This window comes from Gadus macrocephalus, chromosome 15, assembly GCF_031168955.1.
Source record: "Gadus macrocephalus chromosome 15, ASM3116895v1".
Taxonomy (NCBI): Eukaryota; Metazoa; Chordata; class Actinopteri; order Gadiformes; family Gadidae; genus Gadus; species Gadus macrocephalus.
In genome coordinates, this window is record NC_082396.1 from 19,675,133 (window position 1) to 19,702,125 (window position 26,993).

Below are 26,993 nucleotides of genomic sequence, written 5' to 3' on the forward strand. Positions count from 1 at the left end.
TGTCTGACACCAGGATGTAGGTCGATTTGGGGTTTATTGCAGAGTTTGTCGACGTTGCAAGGAGAGCAGGGGTTCCCTACTGACATGATTGTGTTGTGATGGCCGGTTTAACCTGTGAGGCCTGATGAGTGACTGCACCGCAGGTGGGCAGCATCAACCAGCCCCCCAGTCCAATCACCCTGACTCAAGATGAGGTTGCTTCAACCAGCCATCCACCACACATGCCACAGTATTTCATTGTATATCATGTATGCAATGAAGCCTATGTTTTCCTCTCACAGGCTTACCAAGTGTAAAATAAAGACAATGATTTCTAGAATTGTGGCAGTGAGAAGTGTCAGTACCTCCACGTTGACGCTGCTGTAGTCAGGATGGACAGGCAGCCAGGTGGCGTTTGTGACGTTGCTGAAGCCTGCGTTCATGTCCCCAGTCCACTGCATGGGGGATCGCTGGGGGTCTCGGCCAGCACTCTGTCACAGGAGACACAGGTCAGCCTGAGGACACTGATCCATAGAACGCTACAACTGACATAACGTTTAGACCGAATGATCATCATGTTTAGCACTAATGATCATAGCGTTAAGACTTAATGATCATCATGTGTAGTCTTAATGATCATGTTTAGACTTAATGATCATCATGCATAGTCTTTAGTATACCAAATTAACCATCTTCTCGCAATCCTTAATAATGTCACTGTGTTCCCACTGAACACTTAATTAATGAGTTTAGACTCCCTCTTATTACTGTTGACCTATCCACCAATAATGACACTAGTGAGCGAATGTGTGTGTGTTTTTTCATTGTGTGTGTTAAAACCACTGACCGGGTTGTATTTGCCGGCCGGGTCCTGTATTTGGCTGTGTGGGATGTTAATGTTCTCCATGCCGATCTCCTCTCCGTAGTAGGTGGTGGGTGTGCCGGGCAGGGTGAGCATCAGCATGTTGATGACGCGCGTATAGCCCCGCCCAGCGCTGGAGGCGATGCGGCCGTTGTCGTGGTTCCCCAACTGGACACCGAGGAGGAAAGAGAGAGAGGGATTCATGGATTGTTGCTGCAGATTATTCTGACATGATGCCACATCGTCTTAAGCCTTGCTGAAATTATATTTAGTTTTGGAATAAAACAGTTTCGAGCCAATGCAAATTGAAGTACCGGTATTGGAAATCGATAAGTGAATGAGAAAGAATGGCCTGGTACTGCCAGAAGATGTGGCCATTAGGAGGGAGAAGGACCGCCCCTTCATTCTGTATGCGTCACATATGATGTCCCCCAAACACACTCACTATGGGAACACAAATTGTGTCCCACTGGTAGTGGATGAGGTGGCCCCCACAGTCACTCACTATTGTAACACAAATTATGTCCCACTGGTAGTGGATGAGGTGTCCCCCACACACACTAACTATGGTCAATTCAGGTGTCTCGGAAATACCATTTATTGGTATTGTAATTTGTATTAAACAAACTAGCACTTCTTTAATTCAACAATAGAAATAATGACCGATAGGATATACAAGTTCATCTTAATGCTAAGGCTCATATTTAAGCTGAGTCCTTTTTCATACCTTCCCGACAGTTGGCCGGGATACGTTAGGGTTAGGGCTGGGGTACACTAGGGTTAGAGCTGGGGTACACTAGGGTTAGGGCTGGGGTACACTAGGGTTAGGGCTGGGGTACACTAGGGATAGGGTTAGGGTACACTAGGGTTAGGGCTGGGGTACACTAGGGTTAGGGCTGGGGTACACTAGGGATAGGGTTAGGGTACACTAGGGTTAGGGCTGGGGTACACTAGGGTTAGGGCTGGGGTAGGGTACACTAGGGTTGGGGCTGGGGTACACTAGGGTTAGGGATAGGGCTGGGGTAAAATAGGGTTGGGCTGAGGTACGGTAGCCTGGTCCTACCAGACTCTCGTACTTCATTTCATTTGCACAGAGTGTGGACCTACTCAATTGACAAACATTAACTCACTTAAAGGCGGGTGTCTGTTGAAATTTAAAGCTACTGGATCTGCCCAGTGCCACACTGGATCTGCCATAACCAATCACTAACGTTTGGCCGGGAATCACGTTGCGCGCAGGCTGTAAACAAACCAAACACTGTGCGTGAAGATGTCCGTCAACGAGAGCTGACTTTAAAGTCATTGTTCTCAGCCACTCCCTCTGTTCGCTGATTGGACGCAGAAAATGTGGAAGGAGAAAACCAACTAACATACCGCAGACCCAGACCTAGCACTGAAGGGAAATATAAAATCGAGCAAGTACTCCGCCCGCCTAAGTACTTAGGCGGGCGGAGCCAGGCTAGGGGTACGGGGTGTGAAGGGAATTGACAGAACGAACTATTTAAAAGCGGAGCTGCTGGAGAAAGATGAGACTGTAGCATGTCTGACATTGTCTGGCACTTTATTTTGTATCTGGTTCATGGGATTTTATTCTGTAAATAGAGACATTACCAGTACTAGTAAAAAATGTAATATCATTTTTTATATTTTATTAATATTTTTAGGCAAATAGTATGATGGCTTGGTCTGGGAGAATAAGCTGTGTTGCCCACTTTCTTTCCCACTGTCCCACAGGCAAGGGTCTTCTCTGCAGTAATGATTTTGGATGAAGGAGGCGCTGGCACTCGCTGCTCAGCCACTGCATGTGAATTCATCATTGTTGACCTCTAGCATATAAAGTTCAGGTCTTGATGATTCAGTGGTCCACCTAAAGTCAAAGGTTTGAACCACTGGTCTCGCCTACACTGCTGTGTGCCAATATGAAATTAGCAGAAACCATCTTCACCAGCATCACCCAGAACAAGCCTCTCCGACCAGCAAGGCAGGCGATTGCTTTCATTCGAGCAGGGGAGAAGCCTAAGCCCAAGCCAAGGGGGGCAGCGGGACTCCTTGGAACCGCACCGGACTAGCAGATGAAGGCCAACTTGGGGAAGCAGCTCAGATTCCCAGAGCACATTGTGGAAACCACCCTGAGACCAGGCATAGTTCTGTCAGAGAAAGGCCATCAGGACCACCACAGAGGCAGCTGAGAAGGCCCCTAGATGGCTGTGGATCAAGAGGGGCGATCCATGGGTACATGCTACTTAGACACAAGCTGGGACTTGATCAATCCCGGCTGGGTCGCCTGGGTGAAGGTGTATGATGTTGCGAGACCCGAAACACCCAATGACCCCAGGTTCCATCACTGATGATGTGTCTAAGTGCATCAATAGATGTATATTAAACTAAGACAGCTAATGTTTTTTTGTAGCGGCATTCAAATATCACAGACTCCAAGAACAGCATTTGTCTGTCTGCAGAAATAAAAGACAGAATTGGCCCTCTAGTAAGCATATGACTTTTAAACTTAACTTATGGTTACATCTTTTGAATTGAATGGATTGATGGAGGTTAAGGGTAACTGACCACCCAGTTGGGCCACCGTCCAGCGGGCATATTGCTCATCCAGAGCAGCACCAGATGCTGGACCCACAAGCCACTGGGGTTGCGGGGCAGGTCCAGGAGGTAGAAGTTAAAGGGGAAGTCGCTCTCTTTAACCAGCTGGCTACCATAGTACATCATGGTCTTGTCCACCTCTTCGTGATCATACGACTCTGTCACCATGAACCTGATGGAACAACAAAACATTTCCTTTTTTAACAGACAACTTTAAAAGCATTTGGGGGAATTTGAGAATGAATCCTATAAAAGCTAAAATCCAACCAGATCCATCCTGACTTCTTCATATGGGTATGGCAGATGAATGACACATTACAGTGACATGGTATCAACAGTGTGATGGAGCATGTTTATGCCATGTAACTGTACTGTGTGTGTCCGATAGTACAGTTCCATGGTATCAACAGTATTATGGAGCATATTGCGTGCAATGCCGTCGCACCGATATCTGCCTGGCTCCCGGCTGTACACGTCCATCTCCGCCCTCCACTCCTGCAGCAGCTGGTGGAGCCCCAGCTGGCTGGTGGTGTAGTCGTGGTGGAGCTCCCACTGTGATGGGAAGGCCTCCTTCATGGGCAGAGCAGGTGGAACAATGGGATTGGGTTGGGCTTTCATGGTGGATTGATCAAATTTCAACCATTAAAAAAGGTCAGAAAGTTGTTAATAGCAATACATTTCAATGTGTGCCTAACCATAACTATTAATCTCAATACATTTCAATGTGTGTCTAACCATAACTATTAATGTCAATACATTTCTATGGTTGACTAACCGTAACTAACTATTAGTCTCAATACATTTCAATGTGTGACTAACCATAACTATTAATCTCAATACATTTCAATGTTTGACTAACCATAACTATTAAACTCAATACATTAGATGACTTTGATCTAGATAATTATTTGCTTGTCTACCATCAAGCAAATATCCACGATCCACTGAAATATATTTCTCTTCTGCTAATTTCGCTGTGGACAAAGCACTGTCGTCATCACAGTGCAACAAAAAGTCTTTCTTATGGAGACCTGAGGCCTGTTTCAGGTAGCTGGTTTAACATACTCTGAGTTTAATCCTGCGCTCTGAGTTGGTTGACTCAGAGTTCAGGGTTGAAAAGCAACTCTGGGTTTTCGGTTTCAGAACAGGTGATCAGCGTTGGGTTAATCAACTCTGAGTATGTTCACTCTGGGTTGAGGGCGTGCCTGTTGACTATAAAGAGCCATCATCAATGGATCTCTGATAACATGATCAAACATGGAACAAAAGCGTAGATCCACTTACTTTTCCCCCACGGAATTGGAAATTCTAATGAACGCGTATGCCGAACAGTCACCCATTTTAACAAAAAAAAAGCAATTCCGCCGCGGCAGCGAGAGCGCGAGAGAGAGCTTGGCAGTAAATAGCTGAACAAGTCAATGCGTCAGTAAAATAAATTAGTAAAATAAAATAAAATAAGAGGAAAGTTTAATATCTTCCACTTATTCAATATGTAAATTGTGTGTGTGTGTGTGTGTGTGTGTGTGTGTGTGTGTGTGTGTGTGTGTGTGTGTGTGTGTGTGTGTGTGTGTGTGTGTGTGTGTGTGTGTGTGTGTGTTTAAATTTACGCAACCCCGAGTTGCCCCACGAGGACTTGGCAGCAAATGAAGATGAAGTACAAAAATATAGTTTAAACAGGTAAACTAATGTTTAATTGAAATCAAATCAATTGTGCTGTTTTGCCTGCTCTACCTAATTTAACAGATATTCAACATGTGATGGGCCTATATTTAAGCAGTAAATGTAAGTAGTACATTTCCCAGCCACCCCAACACTGCCAATATTGAATAGGATTTAGATATATTAGAAGGCTACACCTAGGCAAAATGCATTATATAGAGTATGCGTCCTGTGGATGAGGGCATCACTGGGGGGAGCTCCTCTGATCCCCCCACCCCCCAGGATAGAAGTGCCTTTATAAGAGGTTGGTTATTCAAAATAATTAAATATGTAGGCCTACACGCAACCCAGCGCGTTGCAAATTAGATGGGGCAATATTCTGGCTCAAGTAATAATTGCACTGTCTAATCATCTGATGGCGTCATCGCCCTACTTGAACCAGATGCCCTCACCAACTTCCATGCAATTGTAACAATTCAAAAGATGCAAAAGGATGCTTTGGAGATCCAAATTTTGGAACATAAGTTAAAGGTGGGGGAGGTGCAAACTGGGATACTGTTCCCTGCTCTTAAAACATACCCAATATAAATTACTTAATTTTTTTTGTGCTTTCAGGAAATAAAGGAATCCTCATAATAAGTAGATTGTCTTTATTAGAACACGGGCTGTGGTGGGACAAGTTATTTTGTTGAACAGTTTACTCAAAGGGTTTTATTTCAGTGAACAATGCAGACGATTATGCTGAGCATGTGCATGCAGAGAAGAACAGCATCTGGTTAAAAGCAGTACCAGGGTCTTTTCTGCCTTGCATTCTTAAAATGAGTTTCTTGACTTGCAGCAGTTATAGGTCCGTGGTTAGTCAGCTACTCTGATCATGGGAAAGCCACAACGTTGAAGTGACTGTACAGAGCGGGTGGGATACACGGGGCGGATCATTCTGCACGCGTTAATTGCGATAACTTAAACTTAAAGCATGCCCCCGGTGCGTTTGACAGTTAACATGGGGGCTGAGAAGGTGGTCTAAATAAATGGTAGATTGCGCTGAAAAACGATAGCGCTCGGGAAGAAAATTATCAGGAAAATAAATTATATCCAACCGGGGTCTTAATAATCGTTCCTCACGGAGATTCCTTCTGAGGATCGCAGCAGCCTCTACGTCCACAGGCTCTCGTAGAAAAGGACATGCCATTTCTAACACTTCCTTCTGTCGGAGAGCTGCCTTCAGCCTTATAGACAACAAACTCAGAGTAGGTCTAACCACCTCCCGAGCAGGTTACCACGGCGTATGTTGCCGCAGCAACTAACTCTCGGTTGCGCTGAACCTGCTACCTGAAACGGAAAACCCAGAGTTTCCACTAACTCAGAGCGAACAAACTCGGGGTTGCCTCAAAACCAGCTACCTGAAACAGGGCTCTGCATGGAAGAATGAGAATCCTGAGAACAACAAGTTCCTAAAGTAGCTCATGAATAAACTAAGTCTCAATGGGGAACAACACGTGCTAGCTTAAAATCACTTCCACAAATCTGTAGTCAATGCTGATCGATAGTGATCTTAATAATGTTATCAATAAAATCACATCCTTCAACTGATATATTCTACAAATCCAAAATGTTGGGCAGCCCATAAGACTTTTTTTTTTTTTTTAATCTTTGTCTCAACCAGTGGCGATTCTAGAAAATTTTACATGGGGTGGCAGAAGGGTGGCAAGTTAAATTCAAGGGTGGCAAATCACACACACAAAGTCAAGTCAAGTCAAGTCTTTTTATTGTTGGAAACACACATGCCTGAGGCCTGTTTCAGGTAGCTGGTTTTGAGGCAACCCCGAGTTTGTTCGCTCCGAGTTAGTGGAAACTCTGGGTTTTCCGTTTCAGGTAGCAGGTTCAGCGCAACCGAGAGTTAGTTGCTGCGGCAACATACGCCGTGGACCTAACCTGCTCGGGAGGTGGTTAGACCTACTCTGAGTTTGTTGTCTATAAGGCTGAAGGCAGCTCTCCGACAGAAGGAAGTGTTAGAAATGGCATGTCCTTTTCTACGAGAGCCTGTGGATGTAGAGGCTGCGATCCTCAGAAGGAATCTCTGTGAGGAACGATTATTAAGAACCCGGTTGGATATACTTTCTTTTCCTGATAATTTTCTTCACGAGCGCTATCGTTTTTTAGCGCAATCTATCATTTATTTAGTCCACCTTCTCAGTCCCCATGTTAACTGTCAAACGCACCGGGGGCATGTTTTAAGTTTAAGTTGGTTTTTTTTACGCAATTAACACATATGCAGAATGATCCGCCCCGTGCTTCCCGCCCGCTCTGTACTACATTCACTTTAACGTTGTGGCTTTCCCATGATCAGAGTAGCTGACTAACCACGGACCTATAACTGCTGCAAGTCAAGAAACTAATTTTAAGAATGCAAGGCAGAAAAGACCCTGGTACTGCTTTTAACCAGATCTTCTCTACATGCACATGCTCCACATAATCGTCTGCATTGTTCACTGAAGTAAAACCCTTTGAGTAAACTGTTCAACAAAATAACTTTTCCCACCACAGCCCGTGTTCTAATAAATACAATCTACTTTTTATGAGGATTTCTTTATTTCCTGAAAGCACAAAAAAAGTCATTCATATCGGGTAACTTACTCACCTTTAACTTATGTTCCAAAATTTGGATCTCCAAAGCATCCTTTTGCATATTTTGAATTGTTACAATTGCATGGAGGTTGGTGAGGGCATCTGGTTCAAGTAGGGCGATGACGCCATGGAAGAAGATGATTAGACAGTGAAATTATTACTTGAGCGCAGAATATTGCCCCATCCAATTTGCAACATGCTGGGTTGCGTGTACATATTTAATTATTTTGAATAACCAACCTCTTATAAAGGCACTTCTATCCTGGGGGGTGGGGGGGGGGGGGGGGGATCAGAGGAGCTCTCCCCAGGGATGCCCTCAGCCACAGGACGCATACTCTGTTGTCTGAGGGCCATCTCCTCAGCCTCTGTGAGGCCTGCAGAGGTGGCCTCTGCTTTTTTTTCGATTTGCTAACATGGAGGAAAATGTTACCCTAATATTCAGTAAGCGCTATTTTGAAGACAATATATATATATATATATATATATATATATATATATATATATATATAGGCAGTGTTGGGGGTGGCTGGGAAATGTACTACTTACATTTACTGCTTAAATATAGGCCCATCACATGTTGAATATAGCTGTTAAATTAGGTACAGCAGGCAAAACCGCACAATTGATTTGATTTCAATTCAACATTAGTTTACCTGTTTGAACTATATTTTTGTACTTCATCTTCATTTGCTGCCAAGTCCTCTTGGGGCAACTCGGGGTTGCGTAAATTGACACACACACACACACACACACACACACACACACACATACACACCATTTACATATTGAATAAGTGGAAGATATTAAACTTTCCTCTTATTTTTTTTTATTTTACTAATTTATTTTACTCACGCATTGACTTGTTCAGCTATTTCAGGCCAAGCTCTCTCTGGGTAACTGCTCGGCATACGCGTTCATTAGAATTTCCAATTCCGTGGGAGAAAGTAAGTGGATCTACGCTTTTGGTCCATGTTTGATCATGTTATCAGAGATCCATTGATGATGGCTCTTTAGAGTCAACAGGCACGCCCTCAACCCAGAGTGAACATACTCAGAGTTGATTAACCCAACGCTGATCACCTGTTCTGAAACCGAAAACACAGAGTTTCTTTTCAACCCTGAACTCTGAGTCAACCAACTCAGAGCGCAGGATTAAACTCAGAGTATGTTAAACCAGCTACCTGAAACAGGCCTCTGGTGTCTATATGTATTTATTTATATCAATCGCTAATGAAAACAGTTAACATATTTACTAGGGCTGTAACGATACACAAATTCACGATTCGGTTTGTATCACGATTTTTGACCCACGGTTCGATACATCCCACGATTCTTTTAAATTTAAAAAGCATTTTATTTAAACAACACTTAAATACCAATTATCTTAATGTAAAATTTAATAACAAATAATTTGGAACACTGAACAGATTTGAACCGAAAGAATACTATTAAAGTATAGCTAAATTATTAAAGAAATAACCAAAGATTGCAGTTGGAGGATGCTTTTTGCTGGTAGGCATAATAGGGCCCCTTTAACTGTTTGGTTGGTTTATTCAAATATCCTTATTAGCGCTTCTTATTAGGCTATGTAGCTTAAATAATGACATAATCAGGCCGTATAGAATGCAACATGTTTAATAGCCTAACTCTCAATAGATGAGGAAAAACGTGAACGTCGCAATAACGAGGCATAGTGTTACGAGTAGCATATGTGTGTGCGGGAGAATGGCAGTGTGCGTATGCGTGTGTGAGTGACGTCAGCGAGTGAGTGGACGAGCGAGGAGAGCGAGCGGTAGCGCGTGTGTCTAGTGAGAAGCGAACGAGTCCGGTAGAATAAAGTACCCATCCTGTCAATAATCGGTGGCCGCTTCATTCCTATGGAGTCAGTTTCCTGCCATAATTCAAACCTGAAAAAAAAAGTTTCAAAGGCTTGTAAGTCTGGGTTTGAAAACTCAACACCTTGTAATAAAGGTTTTGCAACACTGAAAAAATAGATTATAACCTGAAAAAAAATAAAACTAAAATTCAAACATCTGTAAACATGATTTTGTGTTCTATTTTATCTTCTTCATCATTTTCACCAACACATTTTCAAAGTTCAAACAATTTCACCAGCGCATTTGCAGAGTTTCAAATCTGGCACTGTTCTAACAGTGTATTTCATTGTTGCCCGGTTTTGAAACCTTGTAAATGGGATTCTGCAAACAGCTGTTCATACATTGAGAAATACGTTTTGAAAGGTTGAATATTTAGTTTTAAAAACTTGTAAAGGTGTACGTTTACGACATTACAACGTATTTTTTCAGAACTGATTTTTCAGCACTGACTTTTCAGAGATTTGACCACACAGGCCCAAGCTTTGAGTCACGTGAATATTGGCAGTGTTCTGACGCCACTCGTTTTGAAACTCCTGACAGTCGAATCTGAAAACGTTCCTGGGGGCGGGACCATTTAGCTCTAAACCTATTGGTTGCTCTCGGCTGACGTACATTCCCATCACATGTGCCGTTCACTGGGCTGTGCGTGATTGACAGTGCTCTGCCGATGACACAAATAACAAGCGACTTTCGCGGTTGATTTTGATTTCCATTTTCTGGAACCATGGCTGTTTCCCAAAGTGAAGGCTGCAGCCTTGCTAGGACGCGTCCTTGCTAGTCGCGTCCTATGGAGATGAGACTCTGGTTCCAGAAAATGGAAATCAAAATCAACCGCGAAATCAACCCGTTGTTATTCGTGTCATCGGCAGAGCACTGTCAATCACGAACAGCCCGGTGAACGGCACATGTGATTGGAATGTACGTCAGCCGAGAGCAACCAATAGGTTTAGAGCTAAATGGTCCCGCCCCCAGGAACGTTTTCAGATTCGACTGTCAGGAGTTTCAAAACGAGTGGCGTCAGAACACTGCCAATATTCACGTGACTCAAAGCTTGCGCTCAAATCTCTGAAAAGTCAGTTCTGAAAAAATACGTTGCAATGTCGTAAACGTACACCTTTACAAGTTTTTAAAACTAAATATTCAACCTTTCAAAACGTATTTCTCAATGTATGAACACCTGTTTGCAGAATCCCATTTACAAGGTTTCAAAACCGGGCAACAATGAAATACACCGTTAGAACAGTGCCAGATTTGAAACTCTGCAAATGCGCTGGTGAAATTGTTTGAACTTTGAAAATGTGTTGGTGAAAATGATGAAGAAGATAAAATAGAACACAAAATCATGTTTACAGATGTTTGAATTTTAGTTTTATTTTTTTTCAGGTTATAATCTCTTTTTTCAGTGTTGCAAAACCTTTTTTACAAGGTGTTGAGCAGTGTTAATTTTGTCAGCTATTTTAGATTTAGTCTTAGTCTTAGTCTTTTGACGAAAATGCTTAGTATATTTAGTCACATCTTAGTCATTGTTTTCCTTTGTAGTTTTAGTCTAGTTTTAGTCGACGAAAAGTCCTTACATTTTAGTCAACTTTTAGTCATTACTTTTAGTCAAAATGTTTTCTCTTTTTAAACTAGTTCAATTAGGCTAACCCTATATAGGCTATATGGCTATATGCTAAGTTGTTCCACTCAAATAGAGTACTAAAGTGAAAACGTTACGTTGTCCTGGCAACCGGATTTTCAGTTCTAAACAACCGAACGAGAGATGGCGTTCTCCATTGCTTCCATGTGTTGTTTCTTTCAAAATTAAAATAAATCAATTTCAAGAGGTGAAAATCACTACCAATCGAAAAATGTCGAGGCGTTCATGTATTCCCCTGGGGTATTAAAAGGAAAAGTTTGTTAACGTTAGTTTAGTTTTTTTTTTAATATGAAGACAATCTATTCTCAATATTACTTACATCATTGGTAAAGCAAACTCACAAATCAATTCGCAAAAAGATTGTTCCTTTTCTATAAAAGGTTTGTGTGGCATAGGATTTCCCCTTTTTAATTTGGTTTGTGTAGAACCGAAAATCTGTTGCTCTCGAAACGTGACGTCACACTTTAGTACTCTTGTCTGTTCAGCCTTCAAAACGATAGCTGGTAAATTGTGAAAAATGCATTAAACTGTAATCAGAAAACGCGGTTATATGCTATAAACCCTATAGTATCTTGGGTATAAAGGCTGGGACGAATGTCAAAGTCCACCTTATGTTGAAGTATAGACCGTGGCGATTCCCATTGAAACGAATGGCGCGGTGATTTTCTTCAAAACGAGAGCCAGTCAATTTTGAAAAATGAATTAAACTGTAATCAGACAACGGTTATATGCTATAGACCCTAGTATCTGTGGAATAAAAGCTGGGAAGAATTTCGAATCATGTACAATGCATAACGTTAGCTCATAGCTGAGTGGACCATACCTCCCGTTGCCAAGTCGTAGCTAAGGTCCGTCCTATTTACTGGAGGAGTGAACAGTTGCATAAGAACCTTACGGGAGTGTACTGATTGGAAAATATCATGCATTTTGAATGTCCAAATAACACACCAATAATGTTTTCGTCCTGTCTCGTCTCGTCAACGAAAACAAAATGACATTTCGTCATCGTTTTTATTATCACAGATCTATTTTTAGCTCGTCAACGTCTCGTCTTAGTCACGGAAAAAAGGTCGTTGACGAACATTTTTCGTCATATTTTTCGTTAACGAAATTAACACTGGTGTTGAGTTTTCAAACCCAGACTTACAAGCCTTTGAAACTTTTTTTTTCAGGTTTGAATTATGGCAGGAAACTGACTCCATACATTCCGACCTATAAGCAGACAAACTGCCAGTCAAATCACACAAAACAATAGAGACAGGATCACACAGGCTATTTTTTCGCATTTGTCCAACTCTGGATAAATGCCGTTCACATCGCATATGAGGACTTCGACGGCTGTGGAGAAATGCAATCCTCCGTAGCCACGGAGAGCTGTGATCACAGAGAGGGCATCTCGTCACATATTTACGGCATCGATAGGAGGGGGCGCTGTCAGCAGACTATTATTTAGACTAATATTAGCAAATTTCAATGGTGAGAGTTGGCTTGTCTCCAGTTCTTTGGCTTTCAAACCGTTTCTGTCTTCATTTGAATGAAGCGGCAGATGCGCACGGTGAGAAGAGAGCAAATAGGATTCATGGACTCAACCATTTTACAGGGGAGGGGGGACATAAAGATTTTAGTTCTTAAACTTAAACAAGTTACCAATGAGATCAACAGCTTCAGTAGCAAAAAATATAATACCATTCAATAAATGTATATTGGAGACACTTCTAACAACCTGGGTGGCAAGTGGGGTGGCAAGCATTTTTTGGGGGGGTGGCAGCTGCCACCCCTTGCCACCCCGGTAGTTTCGCCACTGGTCTCAACCCTCCCACTCCCCCCATTCAGCCCAGCCTATGAAAGAAGGTGTCAGAGCAGAACCAGTTAGAGAGGACTGAATACTGTTATTGATCGTTTCTAATTCTAATTCCCGCCTACTAACTATCAATCTTACACAATGCAATGTTAAACACATATACTAGAATACAGATTTAGATTTAACCAATCACACTTACAAACACAGTGTTCTTGTGTTTGTTCAAAAATAATAATGCTTGCAACATTTTCAGATTTTCATTTATCTTTCAGATTTCCATGCAGCATTTTATACTGATAAAATTTAAAGCATCAGACGCGTCATCAATATCTCCACTTCAAACAAAAATGTTGGACTACCACCCTGTTCAGGCAAAAGTAACATGGCAATGATGACATGCTTTAATGTCAATGACTCTAAAACTCTTGTGGAAAGACTGACAAAACTAAAGCCATCCACCTGTTGCCTTGATACTTTACCTACCAAACTCTTTAAGAATGTTTTTGACTGCCTAGCAATAGGCATAATGCAAATAGTTAAGAACTCTCTGCAATCAGGCAATTACCCAAAAGCTTTTAAGACAGACTCTGGCAAAACCTCAATACAAATGCTACTAGACCTCAGTGCTGCATTCAACACTGTATACCATACAATACTTTTGGACAGGTTAGAATACTGGGTGGGGCTTTCAGGCAAAGTCTTAAATTGGTTTAGGTCCTACCTACAAAATAGGAACTACTTTGTTTCCATTGGCAACTTTGTATCAGAATCAACCAACGTGACATGTGGAGTCCCACAAGGTTCTATCTTAAGACCCTCTTCATTCAACATCTAAATGCTCCCACTAGGGCAAATCATGCAAAATAACAATATTGGCCATCATTGCTATGCTGATGACACTCAAATCTATTTATCGCTCACCAAATGACTATCGCCCCATAGATCTGCTGTGCCAGTGCATTGAGCAAGTCAAAGACTAGATGTGCCGAAATTTCCTTCAACTAAATGAGGACAAAACCGAGATAATTGTATTTGGACCTAAAACGGAAAGGTTTAAAGTAACCCAACACCTTCACTCTCTGTCCCTGAAAACCTCAATCAAAGCCAGAAATCTAGGGGTTATCGTGGATTCAGATTTACATTTCGACAGTCACATCAAATCAGTAACAAAATCTGCAGATTATCACCTTAAAAATTTAGCAAGACTTAGAGGGCTCATGTCCACCGAAGACTTACAAAAACTTGTACATGCCTTCATCACTAGTAAGCTTTATTACTGCAATGGTCTCCTTACAGGTCTCCCAAAAAAAACTCTAAGGAAACTTCAGCTTGTTCAGAATGCTGCTGCTAGAGTTTTAACAAAGACCAACAAATGTGAACATATTACCCCAATTTTTAAATTGTTACATTGGCTTCCTGTAGGTCAGAAAATTGATTTTAAAATCATGTTGGTAACCTTTAAACCCCTACATGGTTTAGGGCCAAAATATTTAACTGATATGATTCCACTACATAACCCTTCTAGACCACTAAGATCTTCTGAGACCAATCTGTTAACTAGAAAATACATTTCCTGCAGAAAATGCGGTGAGTGCTGTAGTACAAAGTGAGGTTGAATTATTTTTTTAATAAAGCCACATAGATTAAGACATAAAGAAACGTTAAATGGCTTAAATCAAGTGAAGGGATTTGAACAAATGTTCATAAGTCTAAATGGAGTAAACAATGTAAACATGCACACCATTTAAGAAATGTAAATGGTTGGAAACAAATAAAGTGACAGCTGAATGAAAATCGCAAAGCATTGCTAAAAATGCAGAATTGTAAAATGAATTGAACTGAAGGATCTGTAAGGTCAAATGTATTGCCCTGCACTGCTGGTGTGTGTGTGTGTGTGTGTGTGTGTGTGTGTGTGTGTGTGTGTGTGTGTGTGTGTGTGTGTGTGTGTGTGTGTGTGTGTGTGTGTGTGTGTGTGTGTGTGTGTGTGTGTGTGTGTGTGTGTGTGTGTGTGTGTGTGTGTGTGTGTGTGTGTGTGTGTGTGTAAGAGAATAGCGAGCGTGACAGTAGCCCAATAGAGCGGGAAAAAACGCCCAATCTGGCAAAACTGCTGAACGTCCTCCAAAAGTAGCCCAACCTGGCGGGAAAAAACGCCCAATCTGGCAACACTGCTGAACGTCGTCACGCTCCAGCGTCAACGTAAATCAATGAGACCAACTGAAAACGAAGCCGGTATGAAACTAAAACTGATTCAGAATAAAGTTTAATCTATATATATTAAACAATGATATCGAAACTCTGTTTAGATATTATTGAAGATACAAGTGTGTTGATTTGTTAAATGGTTTGGTGAAGATAAACGGTTAAACAGTTATTGACTCCCATGTTAAAAAAAGATAGCATTTAAAAAGTAGAATAACTAAAAAATTCTAAAAAAACAAAAATATCTGAAATTCTATTCTATTCTATGCTATTCTGAAAATTAAAAAATTTGAATGGAGTCTCTAGTTGAGGAAGGAGATAGGTCCCAACGTTTGTAGAGAATAATAAAGAGGAAAGAAAGAATAAAACTTATGAAGAACAATAGTTGAGCGCTGCATGTAGCACTCACCTAATTATCCCCAGAGTAAACACTAAACATGGGAAAGCAGGATTTAGTTACTATGCAACAAATAGCTGTAATAAACTCCCTGAGGATTTAAGACATTCCCCAACTCTGACCACTTTTAAAACAAGACTGAAGACGTCTATGTTTGCTTTAGCTTTCTGCTAAATCTTAAATGCATGGCTTTAAAATGCCTTTTTAACTTTGCCTTTATTTTCTATTTTTACCAGAGAGATACATGATCTGATACCAGAGAGAAAGGATAAGGGTTTGAGACCCGAGTTCTGTCTGGGTTAGAGTCCTAGAATCCGGGTTGTTGTCCTAGAATCTGGGTTGTAGTCCCAGAAAAAGGATCAAGTTCCTTTAGGTCGGGTTGTAGTCCTAACGTGGGTACCAGAGAGACTGTTGATCAGATCTTGATTACATTGCACTTTCTAAAAATCTATTTTACTCATTTTTTGCATATTTTTTCTTTTACTTATCTATTATTTTATTTTATTTATTCTATGACAATGTTTATATGTGAAGCACTTTGAGTCTGCCTTGTGTATGAAAAGTGCTATATAAATAAAGTTGCCTTGCCTTGCCTTGCCTATCTTATCGTCTAACAAGATAACAGGTTAATGTGCTGTAAGAGATACCAAAGTTCATGTTTTAACTGACTGTGGCATCAAGATTCTTTCTTTGGAGAAAGGCTACCTGTCATAAAAAGGATACTGGGGAATAATTAAGATTGATAACATATGAATGTTCACTAGGGCGGTGGAAAAAACTGTAATCAGAATGTAAACTACAAAATGGATTTCCTGCAGAAGAGTGCTGCAGTACAACGTGAGGTTGAAAATATTTTTTAATAAAGCCACATAGATTAAGACATAAAGAAACGTTAAATGGCTTAAATCAAGTGAAGGGATTTGAACAAAAGTTCAAAGTCTAAATGGAGTAAACAATGGTTGGAAACAAATAAAGTGACCGCTGAATGAAAAATTGAAAGCATTGCTAAAAATGCAGAAATGTAAAATGAATTGAACTTAAGAATCTGAAATGTCAAATGTATTGCCCTGCACTGTGTGTGTGTGTGTGTGTGTGTGTGTGTGTGTGTGTGTGTGTGTGTGTGTGTGTGTGTGTGTGTGTGTGTGTGTGTGTGTGTGTGTGTGTGTGTGTGTGTGTGTGTGTGTGTGTGTGTGTGTGTGTGTCAAAGAAGGCTCAGGAGAAACACACCCACACCCATGACTGCCAGCAACACCAATACCATGTATACATGCCCTACCTGCAACAGAGCCTGTGGATCCAGGATTGGGCTATTTAGCCATCAGAGAACCCACCGGTAAAAGACAAAGATGGACGTCATCATCGGACTCGATGGACAAAAAAAAAAAAGAAGTGTATGTGTGTGTGTGTGTGTGTGTGTGTGTGTGTGTGTGTGTGTGTGTGTGTGTGTGTGTGTGTGTGTGTGTGTGTGTGTGTGTGTGTGTGTGTGTGTGTGTGTGTGTGTGTGCGTGTGTGTGTTTGTTTAAAGATCCCATGCCATGCTATTTTATGGATGCTTTAATATAGGTATTAGTGGGCCACAAACACAGTATTCAAAGACGTCCCCGAAATTCAGCCGTGGTGCAGAGTTACAGCCACTCCGAACCAGTCGCACATTGAGCTTCCCCCAAACGCGCTGTTTCGGTGGGCGTGTCAAGGCAGGTCAAGGAGGGGGGTGGGGGTGTGGCCCTGAGCAGCTTGTAGCCACAGTACCATGCGCTCTGGTTACGGTGGGCGTGTCAAGGCAGGTCAAGGAGGGGGGTGGGGGTGTGGCCCTGAGCAGCTTGTAGCCACAGTACCATGCGCTCTGTTTACGGTGGATGTATCACAATGGCTCTTAGAAACCCATATTATACATAGATATCTATATCATATAATATATATTATCACCTGGCCCTGAGCAGCTTGTAGCCACGGTACCATGCGCTGTTTACGGTGGATGTATCGCAATGGCTCTTAGAAACCCATATTATACATAGATATCTATATCATATAATATATAATATATATTATCACGGCCAAAAGCTGTGTGAGCCTCCAGACGATAGGCTATTATGAATCTCAAACGACCGCGTCTTCTTCAGATTGATGTGGAAGTGGAAGAACCAGAGACGTCGGAGAACCCGACAAAGTCCTTTGTGATTCATTATATCGTCTGGAGGTGCACACAGCTTTTGGCCGTGATAATATGTATTATTTGATATAGATATCTATGTATTATATGATATTATTTAGATGTAGAGCCCCAGGACTGTAACGCAAGTGTTGTACACTTCCTTGTTATTTGGATAACCGTTCTGCTGTTGGTGTGATGGCGCATAACGCGTCGGACTTTCGTCTCTGGTATTTCTACAACGAGACTCGTAGTGGGGGTTATCTCAGCCATGGTTGAGAATGAATTGGGGGAAAGGAACTTTGGCTTTGACTCCCTGAAGTACATGAACCACGACATGGAGGAGAAGAGGATTGTTGGCCGCGAATGTATCCCACTTGAGCCCTGCTTCCCGCCGCCTCGGCAGCGGTCAGCGCTAATCACCGCCTCCTGAAGCCGAGGCGGTGGTCCATCGGCAGCGAGGCTCCGGCGGGAGACGACCGCGGTCAACAATCCCTTTCTCCTCCATGTCGTGGTTCATGCCTACTTCAGGGAGTCAAAGCCAAAGTTCCTTTCCCCCAATTCATTCTCGTCTCTGGTTCTTCCACTTCCACATCAATCTGTAGTAGACAGAACCGCGCGCTGCCTGCTGCCTGCGCGAGGCACCACCGCCCGGCTGCCCGCTGCCGGGCGGTGGTGCTTCGCGGCGGTGGTGCCTCGTGGCAACCGGCGGCAGGCAGCATGTCGCAGTTCATGTACTTCGATGTCGTTCTGCCATTGCATTCAAAATTCTGTAACTAGTCTGTTACTACGAACTAAGCAACTACCGTACACGTATTAGCATTTAGCACTAGCTCAATCACGACTCCTTCAGAATTCTTGTGGGTGGTTACGAACCAACCAAGTGGGCAGGGCCATGAATAATAGTTTGACAACGCTACGTCACAGTGTCACCTTATCCAGATCGGCTCATTTCTTCTGCCTTTTTCCTTTCATTGCCTATTGCATTCAGCAGACAAACTGCATAGATTTCAAACTTACCACAGCTCACAAACTTATTCAGACCTATGTTATTTAACAAACAATAGGAAAAATGTGATTTTAATGGCATGGGCTCTTTAAGAGAATAGCGAGCCGGTGTGTGATTGAAAGTAGCCCAATAGAGCGGGAAAAACACCCCAATCTGGCAACACTGCCTGAACGCCTCCAAAAGTAGCCCAATCCAGCGGGAAAAAACACCCAATCTGGCAACACGGCTGAACGTCGCGCTCCAGTGTCTGTCAACGTAAATCAATGAGAACATTTGAAAACGAAGCCGGTATGAAACTAAAACTGTGATTCTAAACAAAGTATAAATGCTATTGAAATTGAGTTCTGATAGTATTGAAGATACAAATGTATAGATTTGTTTAACTGTTTACACAATGTTAAACGGTTGAAATTTGACTGAGTTACGATGTCCTAAATGTAATGTATGGGTCAGAATGGGCAGATGGCTTCAATGTGACCAACTGTAGAATATGACGGTTTGAAACTAAGACTGTGAATCTGAATAAAGTATAAATGATATCGAAATTCCGTTTCGATATTATTGAAGTTACAAGTGTGTAGATTTGTTAAATGAAGGGAAGGGAAACGAAGGGAAACGGGTGAAAATCGATTTAGTTACGTCTTAAACAGTTGAAGGTTTCTGTAGCTAAAAGTATGGCGGAGGAATTGAAGACCAAAAAACGGCGGAAGAATAATAATAAAGGTTTCAATATCTAGAGTGTGTATGCTACAGCATTCACACTAATAATAAAGATTTCAATATCTAGAGTGTCGATGCTACAGCATTCAGACTAATAAAACTTATGAAGAACAGTAGTTGAGCGCTGCATGCAGCACTCACCTAACTAGCAGCGGCTGTGGAAGGGTTACAACTACCTTTAGCATTTTGTAGAATGTAGCTCTTCTCACTGTCGTCATAATGACCTTTTACCAGTTCCATATACAGCGTTAACAGTACCTAGAAAATACATTTCCTGGAGAAACATTAAAAACGTACAGACCATTTAAATAATGTCGAACTGTTGGAAAATAGGGTGGAAGTTATACCAACAGCTAAATCGAAGTGATATTTTGAACCTAAAGTTTAGCAATATGATATATGCATTATTATACAACGGGGGACCTAAATCCAGCGATCTGATTGGTTCCCAACTGTTGTATAATGAGCGTATACATAACTGCTATGACGCCCGATCATTTTGTGAAAGTTTGCATATCACTCCGCGCCTGGAAGTAGAAACTGTTACAAAGTAAAACATATGTTGGAGGATGGAGAGGGTGTAAATGTTGTTACTCCGGGAGTGAGCAAGGCGATGGAGAGACTAACGAAAGCTTAGGCAGACGGCGAGTGAACTGCTCCATGGGATAAATTGCCGGCGAACCGCTCTATCGGAGCCTTCTCTCGGAGGGACGCTAAAGTGTGTTGCATAGCGACCGTCGATGCATAGGGGAAGCCAGGAGGGACTACTTTTTTGTATTCTTTAATAAAACGGCTATTTTCTTGGTTTCGTTTTAAAAGTAGTGTGTCTATGACTTTCGTTTCGCCATAACACTAACCGTTGTATAAAAGCAGATCACTTCAGTCAGTGGCATGTGCTCATTTTATACCACTGTGAAGGGGGTCGCCGGCCCTCCGCTGCGCGTCGGGGCCGGACAACGCCCCTTAACAGTGGTATAATGAGCACATACCACAGCCTGGCGTGATCTATTGCTTAAGTATACTTATATTTACTATCTATCCATAAGTATTGGTTAGTATGGAAACTTATTAGTAATGATAGTACCAGTAATAGTAGTAACATAATAATATAAGTAATAATAAGTATTAGAAGTAGTATTGGTATGATAAACAGTAGTATTTGTATGATAAGTCGTATGATATAGTATTCATTTCGTACTATACATTGTAGTATTAGTATGATACAATATTTATACTTTACATTGTAGTATTAGTATGATAATAGCAGAAGGTAACACATCATTTGTGGTTCCACCCTAAAAGATGTAGAGTGATAATTATATTATTTCACATCATTTCACCGAGATACATTTATAGAATGATAAGGCTAATTCTATTGGAATCTGTGGTGTCTCAGCTTAATGTGATCATCTTTGCAGATAGCATGATGTTAAAATGTATCATTTTATAGGATGTATGAAGAACGTATCCTCAAACCAGAGTGAAAAACTATAATTCTGACAACAATAAATTGGAAATTGTACAGCTCAGTAGAAGAAGACGTGGCTGTCCATCTTGTGTCTGTCCCTTCAAGTATGGGAGTTTCTTTGCCAATTTAAAAATGGTTTAAAAGAGGAGACTGTGGTTTCAAGACAGGCGCGTCTCCATATAGGGCGCCATTATAATAAAAACGTCAATCTAAAACTTGTTTTTCAAATCACTGAATAATTTCAATGCCAGAGAGAAAGAACAACCAAAATGGTTTAAGCTTAAATTTGTGTTTCTAGATATAAATACTGACGTTGTTAGACTCGGTGATGTTCGAAATGTTTAGCTGTTGTTAATCTAGTTTGGGCTTAGAGCGGGTGACGCTACAAGGGCTCAGTGGAGTAAATGAGACAAAGCAGATATATACAAAGCCGTTATAGAACTAAAACTGTTGAATAGGGCTGAGCACGATTATTCTGATATGAGTTTGTTAAGTTGGTACTGAAATCGAAATTCGGTGTTGGGAAACTTGCTTTGTTTTGATGATGAAATTTTTATGCGAAAAATATGAATGTTTTTTTACCTCTATCCCAGCTGTCAAATGTAACGCTTCAGTTGAGGTAACGGCAGCCATCCTCAGCATGCCCAAACGTGGGATGACCAGATTATCATTCGCTAGTTTTGGACATTCAAAATTATTGGAATATTCCGGGAGCACTTTGACAGCTGCTGTCCAGTTAGGATACACAAGCCATTAACACACCAGCCAGTGCGGCGTTTGAGAAGGGTTTTAATAATGAACTAATGGCCAAAATACACCATGTAGCTCTACCTACTAATAGACAGGAAACCATGTGTGTTCAGAAACCTTTAGGCTGCCTTGATGCTCCTGTAACCAAGTGGCATTCGGACTGATAAGTGGACCCCAGAGCCAATGACGGGATGTTGTTGTTTTGCGTTATTAAAATAACACTTTCTTTTACCAATTGAACCACTTTACAAAACAATCAGTTGATAAAATATAGATTGTGTATAAATACGATGATTTGTTAAAAAAAGTTGTGTTCCTCTAACATTTCATAAACCAAATCAATGTATGGTCAATAAGTGTTAGGGCCGTGACTAACGATTATATTCATAGTCGATTAAACCAACAATTATATTCATAGTCAATTCATATAACGATTTTTTTATTTGATAAATGACTTAAACAATGAATCGATTATCAAAATTCATTGTTCAGACTCAATGTTTTAATGATTTGGTAACTATGCCACGCTGACCGCAGCCTCAAGAGTAAATAGTGCGGTATTTTGCAGGCACAGCTGTTGAGTGTGCACCAATGGTGGTCAGAGTGTGTCAGGAAGTTGTTAGGCTTACCGGGGGTTTGCTGGGGTCGGTAAGGGGCTCGCTTCTCAGATGTGAGGCCTCCAGGAGCCGCTTCACTGCAGCCATGCGGAACCCATCCACTCCCTTCTCCAGCCAGAACCTAAGGATGTCCTGATGACCACAAACACAACACACGGCCGAGCCCCAGGTTTTAAAAGAGGCAGCCCTGCAGGTTACACACCCATGCGCATACATACAATCTCACGTTAGCTCATGGTTAGGTTGCATGGGATAGCCGTTGTGTGTGTTCATTGTATGTTGTGTGTGTGTGCAGCAGTGAACAGAAAGAGGATTATTGACTAAAGGAAATGGTTAACTAGGTGACCATCAGCTATTACGTCTGATGAGTGAACACACAGAACTTCTGCTCATAATAAGGCACATAAAAGATAAGTCACAAGTCAATATAAATGATTTACAAATAATAACAGCACATAGAGGAAGGCTGCCTGTCTCGGAAAATAACTTACAATCATCTCCCGGCGGACATGAGGGTTTCTGAAGTTGAGGTCGGGTTGCTCTTTGAGGAACTGGTGCAGGTAGCACTGGCCTCTAACCTCATCATACGTCCACGAAGAGTTACCAAACACACTCACCTGCAGAAAGAGACCGATAGGGACAGGGTTAGGGTGGGACATGAGAGAGAAGAGTCGACCTTGACTCTGCATAGCCACCCCCTCCCATCCATACTTAGTTATATGGCTTAGTTGTGTAGCATCTTATCCTAGCTATCTTTGTTGGATACAGGGAATGGGTTAACCTAGTGATTGTTAAACGCCCTAAATGTAAATTTAGAAGACTCAACAAATTATAGGCATCTGTTACTCAAGGTCCGATTCACCGTGACTCTCCGATCCTAACTCCACAAAGACATAATACATATGAATGCAAGAAGACAGGCATTAAATCATAATGGTATCCATGTCTACCCAGTTATTGGGCCTTGGTGCGGTTGCGTTGCAGTCAGTCCAGAGGTAGTAGTCTTTGTAGTGCTCGTCTCTGCTGCGGCTCAGGTTAAACCAGCGGTGGCGGTCACTGGTGTGGTTGGGAATAAAGTCCATGATCAGCTTCAATCCTAGAAGTTGGATGAAAAAAGTTGAATACAGGCCATCCTGAAAGGTCCATTACATTGTGATACAGAAACATCAGAACAACATGGGCGACAGCCAGCTCGTCAGGAGCAGTCAGGGTGAGGCGTCTTGCTCAGGGACACCTCGACACTCTACGAGGAGCCGGGGTCCGAACTAGCAACCTTCCGGTAACAAGTTAACCTGCTCTACCTCCTAAGCTAAGCCAACCCACTTTCACCTCACATTCCTTTTTTATCTTCCATTGGCCTGAATCAAGCTACAAGATGAACACAGGCCCAGTGCTCCGTCATGTTGGCTATTTGGTCAGCTTGGTAAAGGCCGTCACAGGAAGAAAAGCTGCTCCTTCCACCACAACCTTTCTGGGCACAGACCCACTCTTCTGGCTAAATTCCAGTACATTACAACAGTACATTACAAGTGAACCAGGATACCAATACACTACATTATTGTAGAACCATGATACCAATATACTACATTACTATAGAACCAGGACTCCAATACACTACATTACTGTAGAACCAGGATACATATGGTGTCATTTGACACAGACACAGACACAGACACAGACACAGACACAGACACACACACACACACACACACACACACACACACACACACACACACACACACACACACACACACACACACACACACACACACACACACACACACACACACACACACACACACACCTCGGTTATGCATCTGGGCCAGGAGCTCCTCAAAGTCCTGCATGGTCCCAAACACGGGGTCCACCTCGCGGAAGTCCTCCACGTCGTAGCCGAAGTCCCTCATGGGCGAGCGGTAGAAGGGGCTGATCCACACCGACTTAATGTTCAGGTACTCAAAGTGAGACAGCTGCTCTATGATACCTGTTAGCACACAGCGTAACACATATTCAAGGTAAGTGTGTGTGTGTGTGTGTGTGTGTGTGTGTGTGTGTGTGTGTGTGTGTGTGTGTGTGTGTGTGTGTGTGTGTGTGTGTGTGTGTGTGTGTGTGTGTGTGTGTGTGTGTGTGTGTGTGTGTGTGTCAATGTTCCTCCATGGGACGTCCTGCCACACAGGTCCTCTCTACTGTGTGTTGCTCCTTCAACTGTACTATAAACTGTCCCCAGTGCCAGAGAGAAATTGACTGAAAAACTATGGACCCATTACACACAGGGTTTTCATTCCTTTTAGCCATTCAGAACAGTGACGTCATACGAACATCATTCAGGCAAAAATATTATATTCAGAGAATAATGTTATAGTTTAATAACAGGCTATAATAATCAATGTTAATTCTTGATCTTAACCTAGATCACCCATCTCAAAAAGTGTTATTAAACGGTCACTTGTTAGCAACATGCTTGAAATACTCACACACTATCTAACCCAAACTTTTGTTGAAAGGATTAATTGATCCAATGTGGTTATTTTGCATAAATTACTTGTTATTATTTACACTCTCCCCTTTACACAGCCAGAGATGATCATAGTCCTATGATCATCTCTGGTTGAATGTGTGTGTGTGTGTGTGTGTGTGTGTGTGTGTGTGTGTGTGTGTGTGTGTGTGTGTGTGTGTGTGTGTGTGTGTGTGTGTGTGTGTGTGTGTGTGTGTGTGTGTGTGTGTGTGTGTGTGTGTGTGTGTGTGTTTAAAATGATGACAGTGTTCCAGGTGACAGTGGAAAAAAAAAAAATCAGCGGCAGGAATGGTTTGATTGATTGAAACCCATGAGCACAGTACAATATGACAATAAACCCACCTTTGAGGTCCCCGACGCCGTCGCCGTCTGAGTCCCTGAAGGAGCGGGGGTAGATCTGGTAAAGCGGAGACGCCCGCCACCAGCCCAGGCACGGCGGGGACAGCGCGATGACCGTGATGGTCAGCGCAACCAGCGCCAGGACGCACAGGATCAGGAGCCAGAACAAGATCTGCCGGGGGACTCGGTACCGGGCCTGGCTGGAGTAAAGCAGCAGCACCTCTTTGGGCATCCCGGCGTACGGTTTGATCTGCGTGTACTCGGTACAAGCGTCCTGTTGCCCTCCACCTGTTGGATCAACGGACGTAGCGGTGGAGTCCCGAGTCTCCTCGGTGGACTCCTGGTTCTCCTCGGTCGTTCCCCGGTTCTTCTCGGTGGAGTCCCGGGACTCCTCGGCGCCATGTTCCGTGAAGCCCGGATTCCTGATACACTCCTCGAGCTCCACGAAGTCGTTCCCATTGGTCATGTTGAAACAGAACTCGTCAAATAGCGATTAATAGCCTAATTCGGCCCTCGTTGTTAGTTATCCCAGTGCACTTCGGTAGCGAGAAGTCCGGTGTGTTTCAGCCTTAAAACGCCCACGACTCTGTGAGGGTCATAGTGCAGAATCTCAGACATGCACTACCGAACTGAAGGCGACATGTGCCTCACGCATGAACGCGCTGCGCGCGAGGTAATGTGGAATGTGAAACACATAGAGACATGGGGCACCTCCGTCGCTGGTTCACCACCAGAGACACCAGAGATATGGGGCAACTCTGTCACTGGTTCACTAGAGTCTAGAGCAGGGGTCCCCAACCTTTTTGAACCTGAGAGCTACTTCATGGGCACTGAGTCATACGAAGGGCACCCAGTTCTATACACTCTTCTGAAATAACAAATTTGCTCAGTTTGCCTTTAGTTATATATTTACTAGGGCTGTCAAGTGATTAAAATATTTAATCACGATTAATCGCATTAATGCCATAGTTAACTCACGATTAATCGCGATTAATCTTTTTTTTTTTCTATGCTAAATATCCCTTGAATTCTTTGTCCCATTAATTTTTCAACATGGAGAAGTGCATCGGCTTGCCTTGTGCAAATGTTTTTTTATTGATAACAACATTGGCATATACTGATCAAAACAGGACGGTACAAAAAAAAGCCTATAATGCAATTTAACGATGAACATACAAAGATATGCCTTGAACATAGCAGTCAGGCTACTGCTTCTTTGTTTTGAGCCCCAACATTTTTTTATAATTTGCGTTAATCGCGCGTTAAAAATTTTAACGTCGTTAAAATTGGTTTGCGTTAACGTCGTTAATAACGCGTTTAACTGACAGCTCTAATATTTACTATTAATGATTAATGATACTCATCCAGTGAAGACAATTAATTAAGTGATGTTATGGATTTCTCACAATAATTATCAACAATGACTTAAAAAAGGTGGGAAAGAGTTGTTCAAGAATGAGTACCATTTTTAGAACAGGCCTGCGGGCGCCTCATGTGGTCCTTGTGGGCGCCATGGTGGCCGCGGGCACTGTGTTGGTGACCCCTGGTCTAGAGATACCAGAGGCACCTCCGACACTGGTTCACCAGAGACATGGGGCAACTCCGTCACTGGTTTACTAGAGACACCAGAGACATGGGGCACCTCCGTCACTGGTTCACTAGAGACATGGGCCAACTCCGTCACCGGTTCACTAGAGACAGGGGGCAACTCTGTCACTGGTTCACTAGAGACATGGGCCAACTCCGTCACTGGTTCACTAGAGACATGGGGCATCTCTGTCACCGGTTCACCA

General features: G+C 42.4%; 1 protein-coding gene across 1 annotated transcript in view; it reads right to left on the reverse strand.

Annotated features, from left to right (window-relative positions):
- Positions 1-25,897, reverse strand: part of slc3a1 (solute carrier family 3 member 1) — a 27,341-nt gene extending 1,444 nt beyond the window's left edge. Inside the window, exons 1-9 of the mRNA XM_060072882.1 lie at positions 25,204-25,897; positions 24,151-24,330; positions 23,297-23,442; positions 22,838-22,963; positions 22,359-22,478; positions 3,882-4,006; positions 3,407-3,608; positions 827-1,009; positions 345-470 (exon numbers count right to left, since the gene is read on the reverse strand). Coding sequence (XP_059928865.1) covers positions 345-470; positions 827-1,009; positions 3,407-3,608; positions 3,882-4,006; positions 22,359-22,478; positions 22,838-22,963; positions 23,297-23,442; positions 24,151-24,330; positions 25,204-25,666 — 1,671 coding nt within the window. The 5' untranslated portion in view covers positions 25,667-25,897. The remainder of the gene's footprint in view (positions 1-344; positions 471-826; positions 1,010-3,406; positions 3,609-3,881; positions 4,007-22,358; positions 22,479-22,837; positions 22,964-23,296; positions 23,443-24,150; positions 24,331-25,203) is intronic.
- Between the last annotated feature and the right edge of the window lie 1,096 nt (positions 25,898-26,993).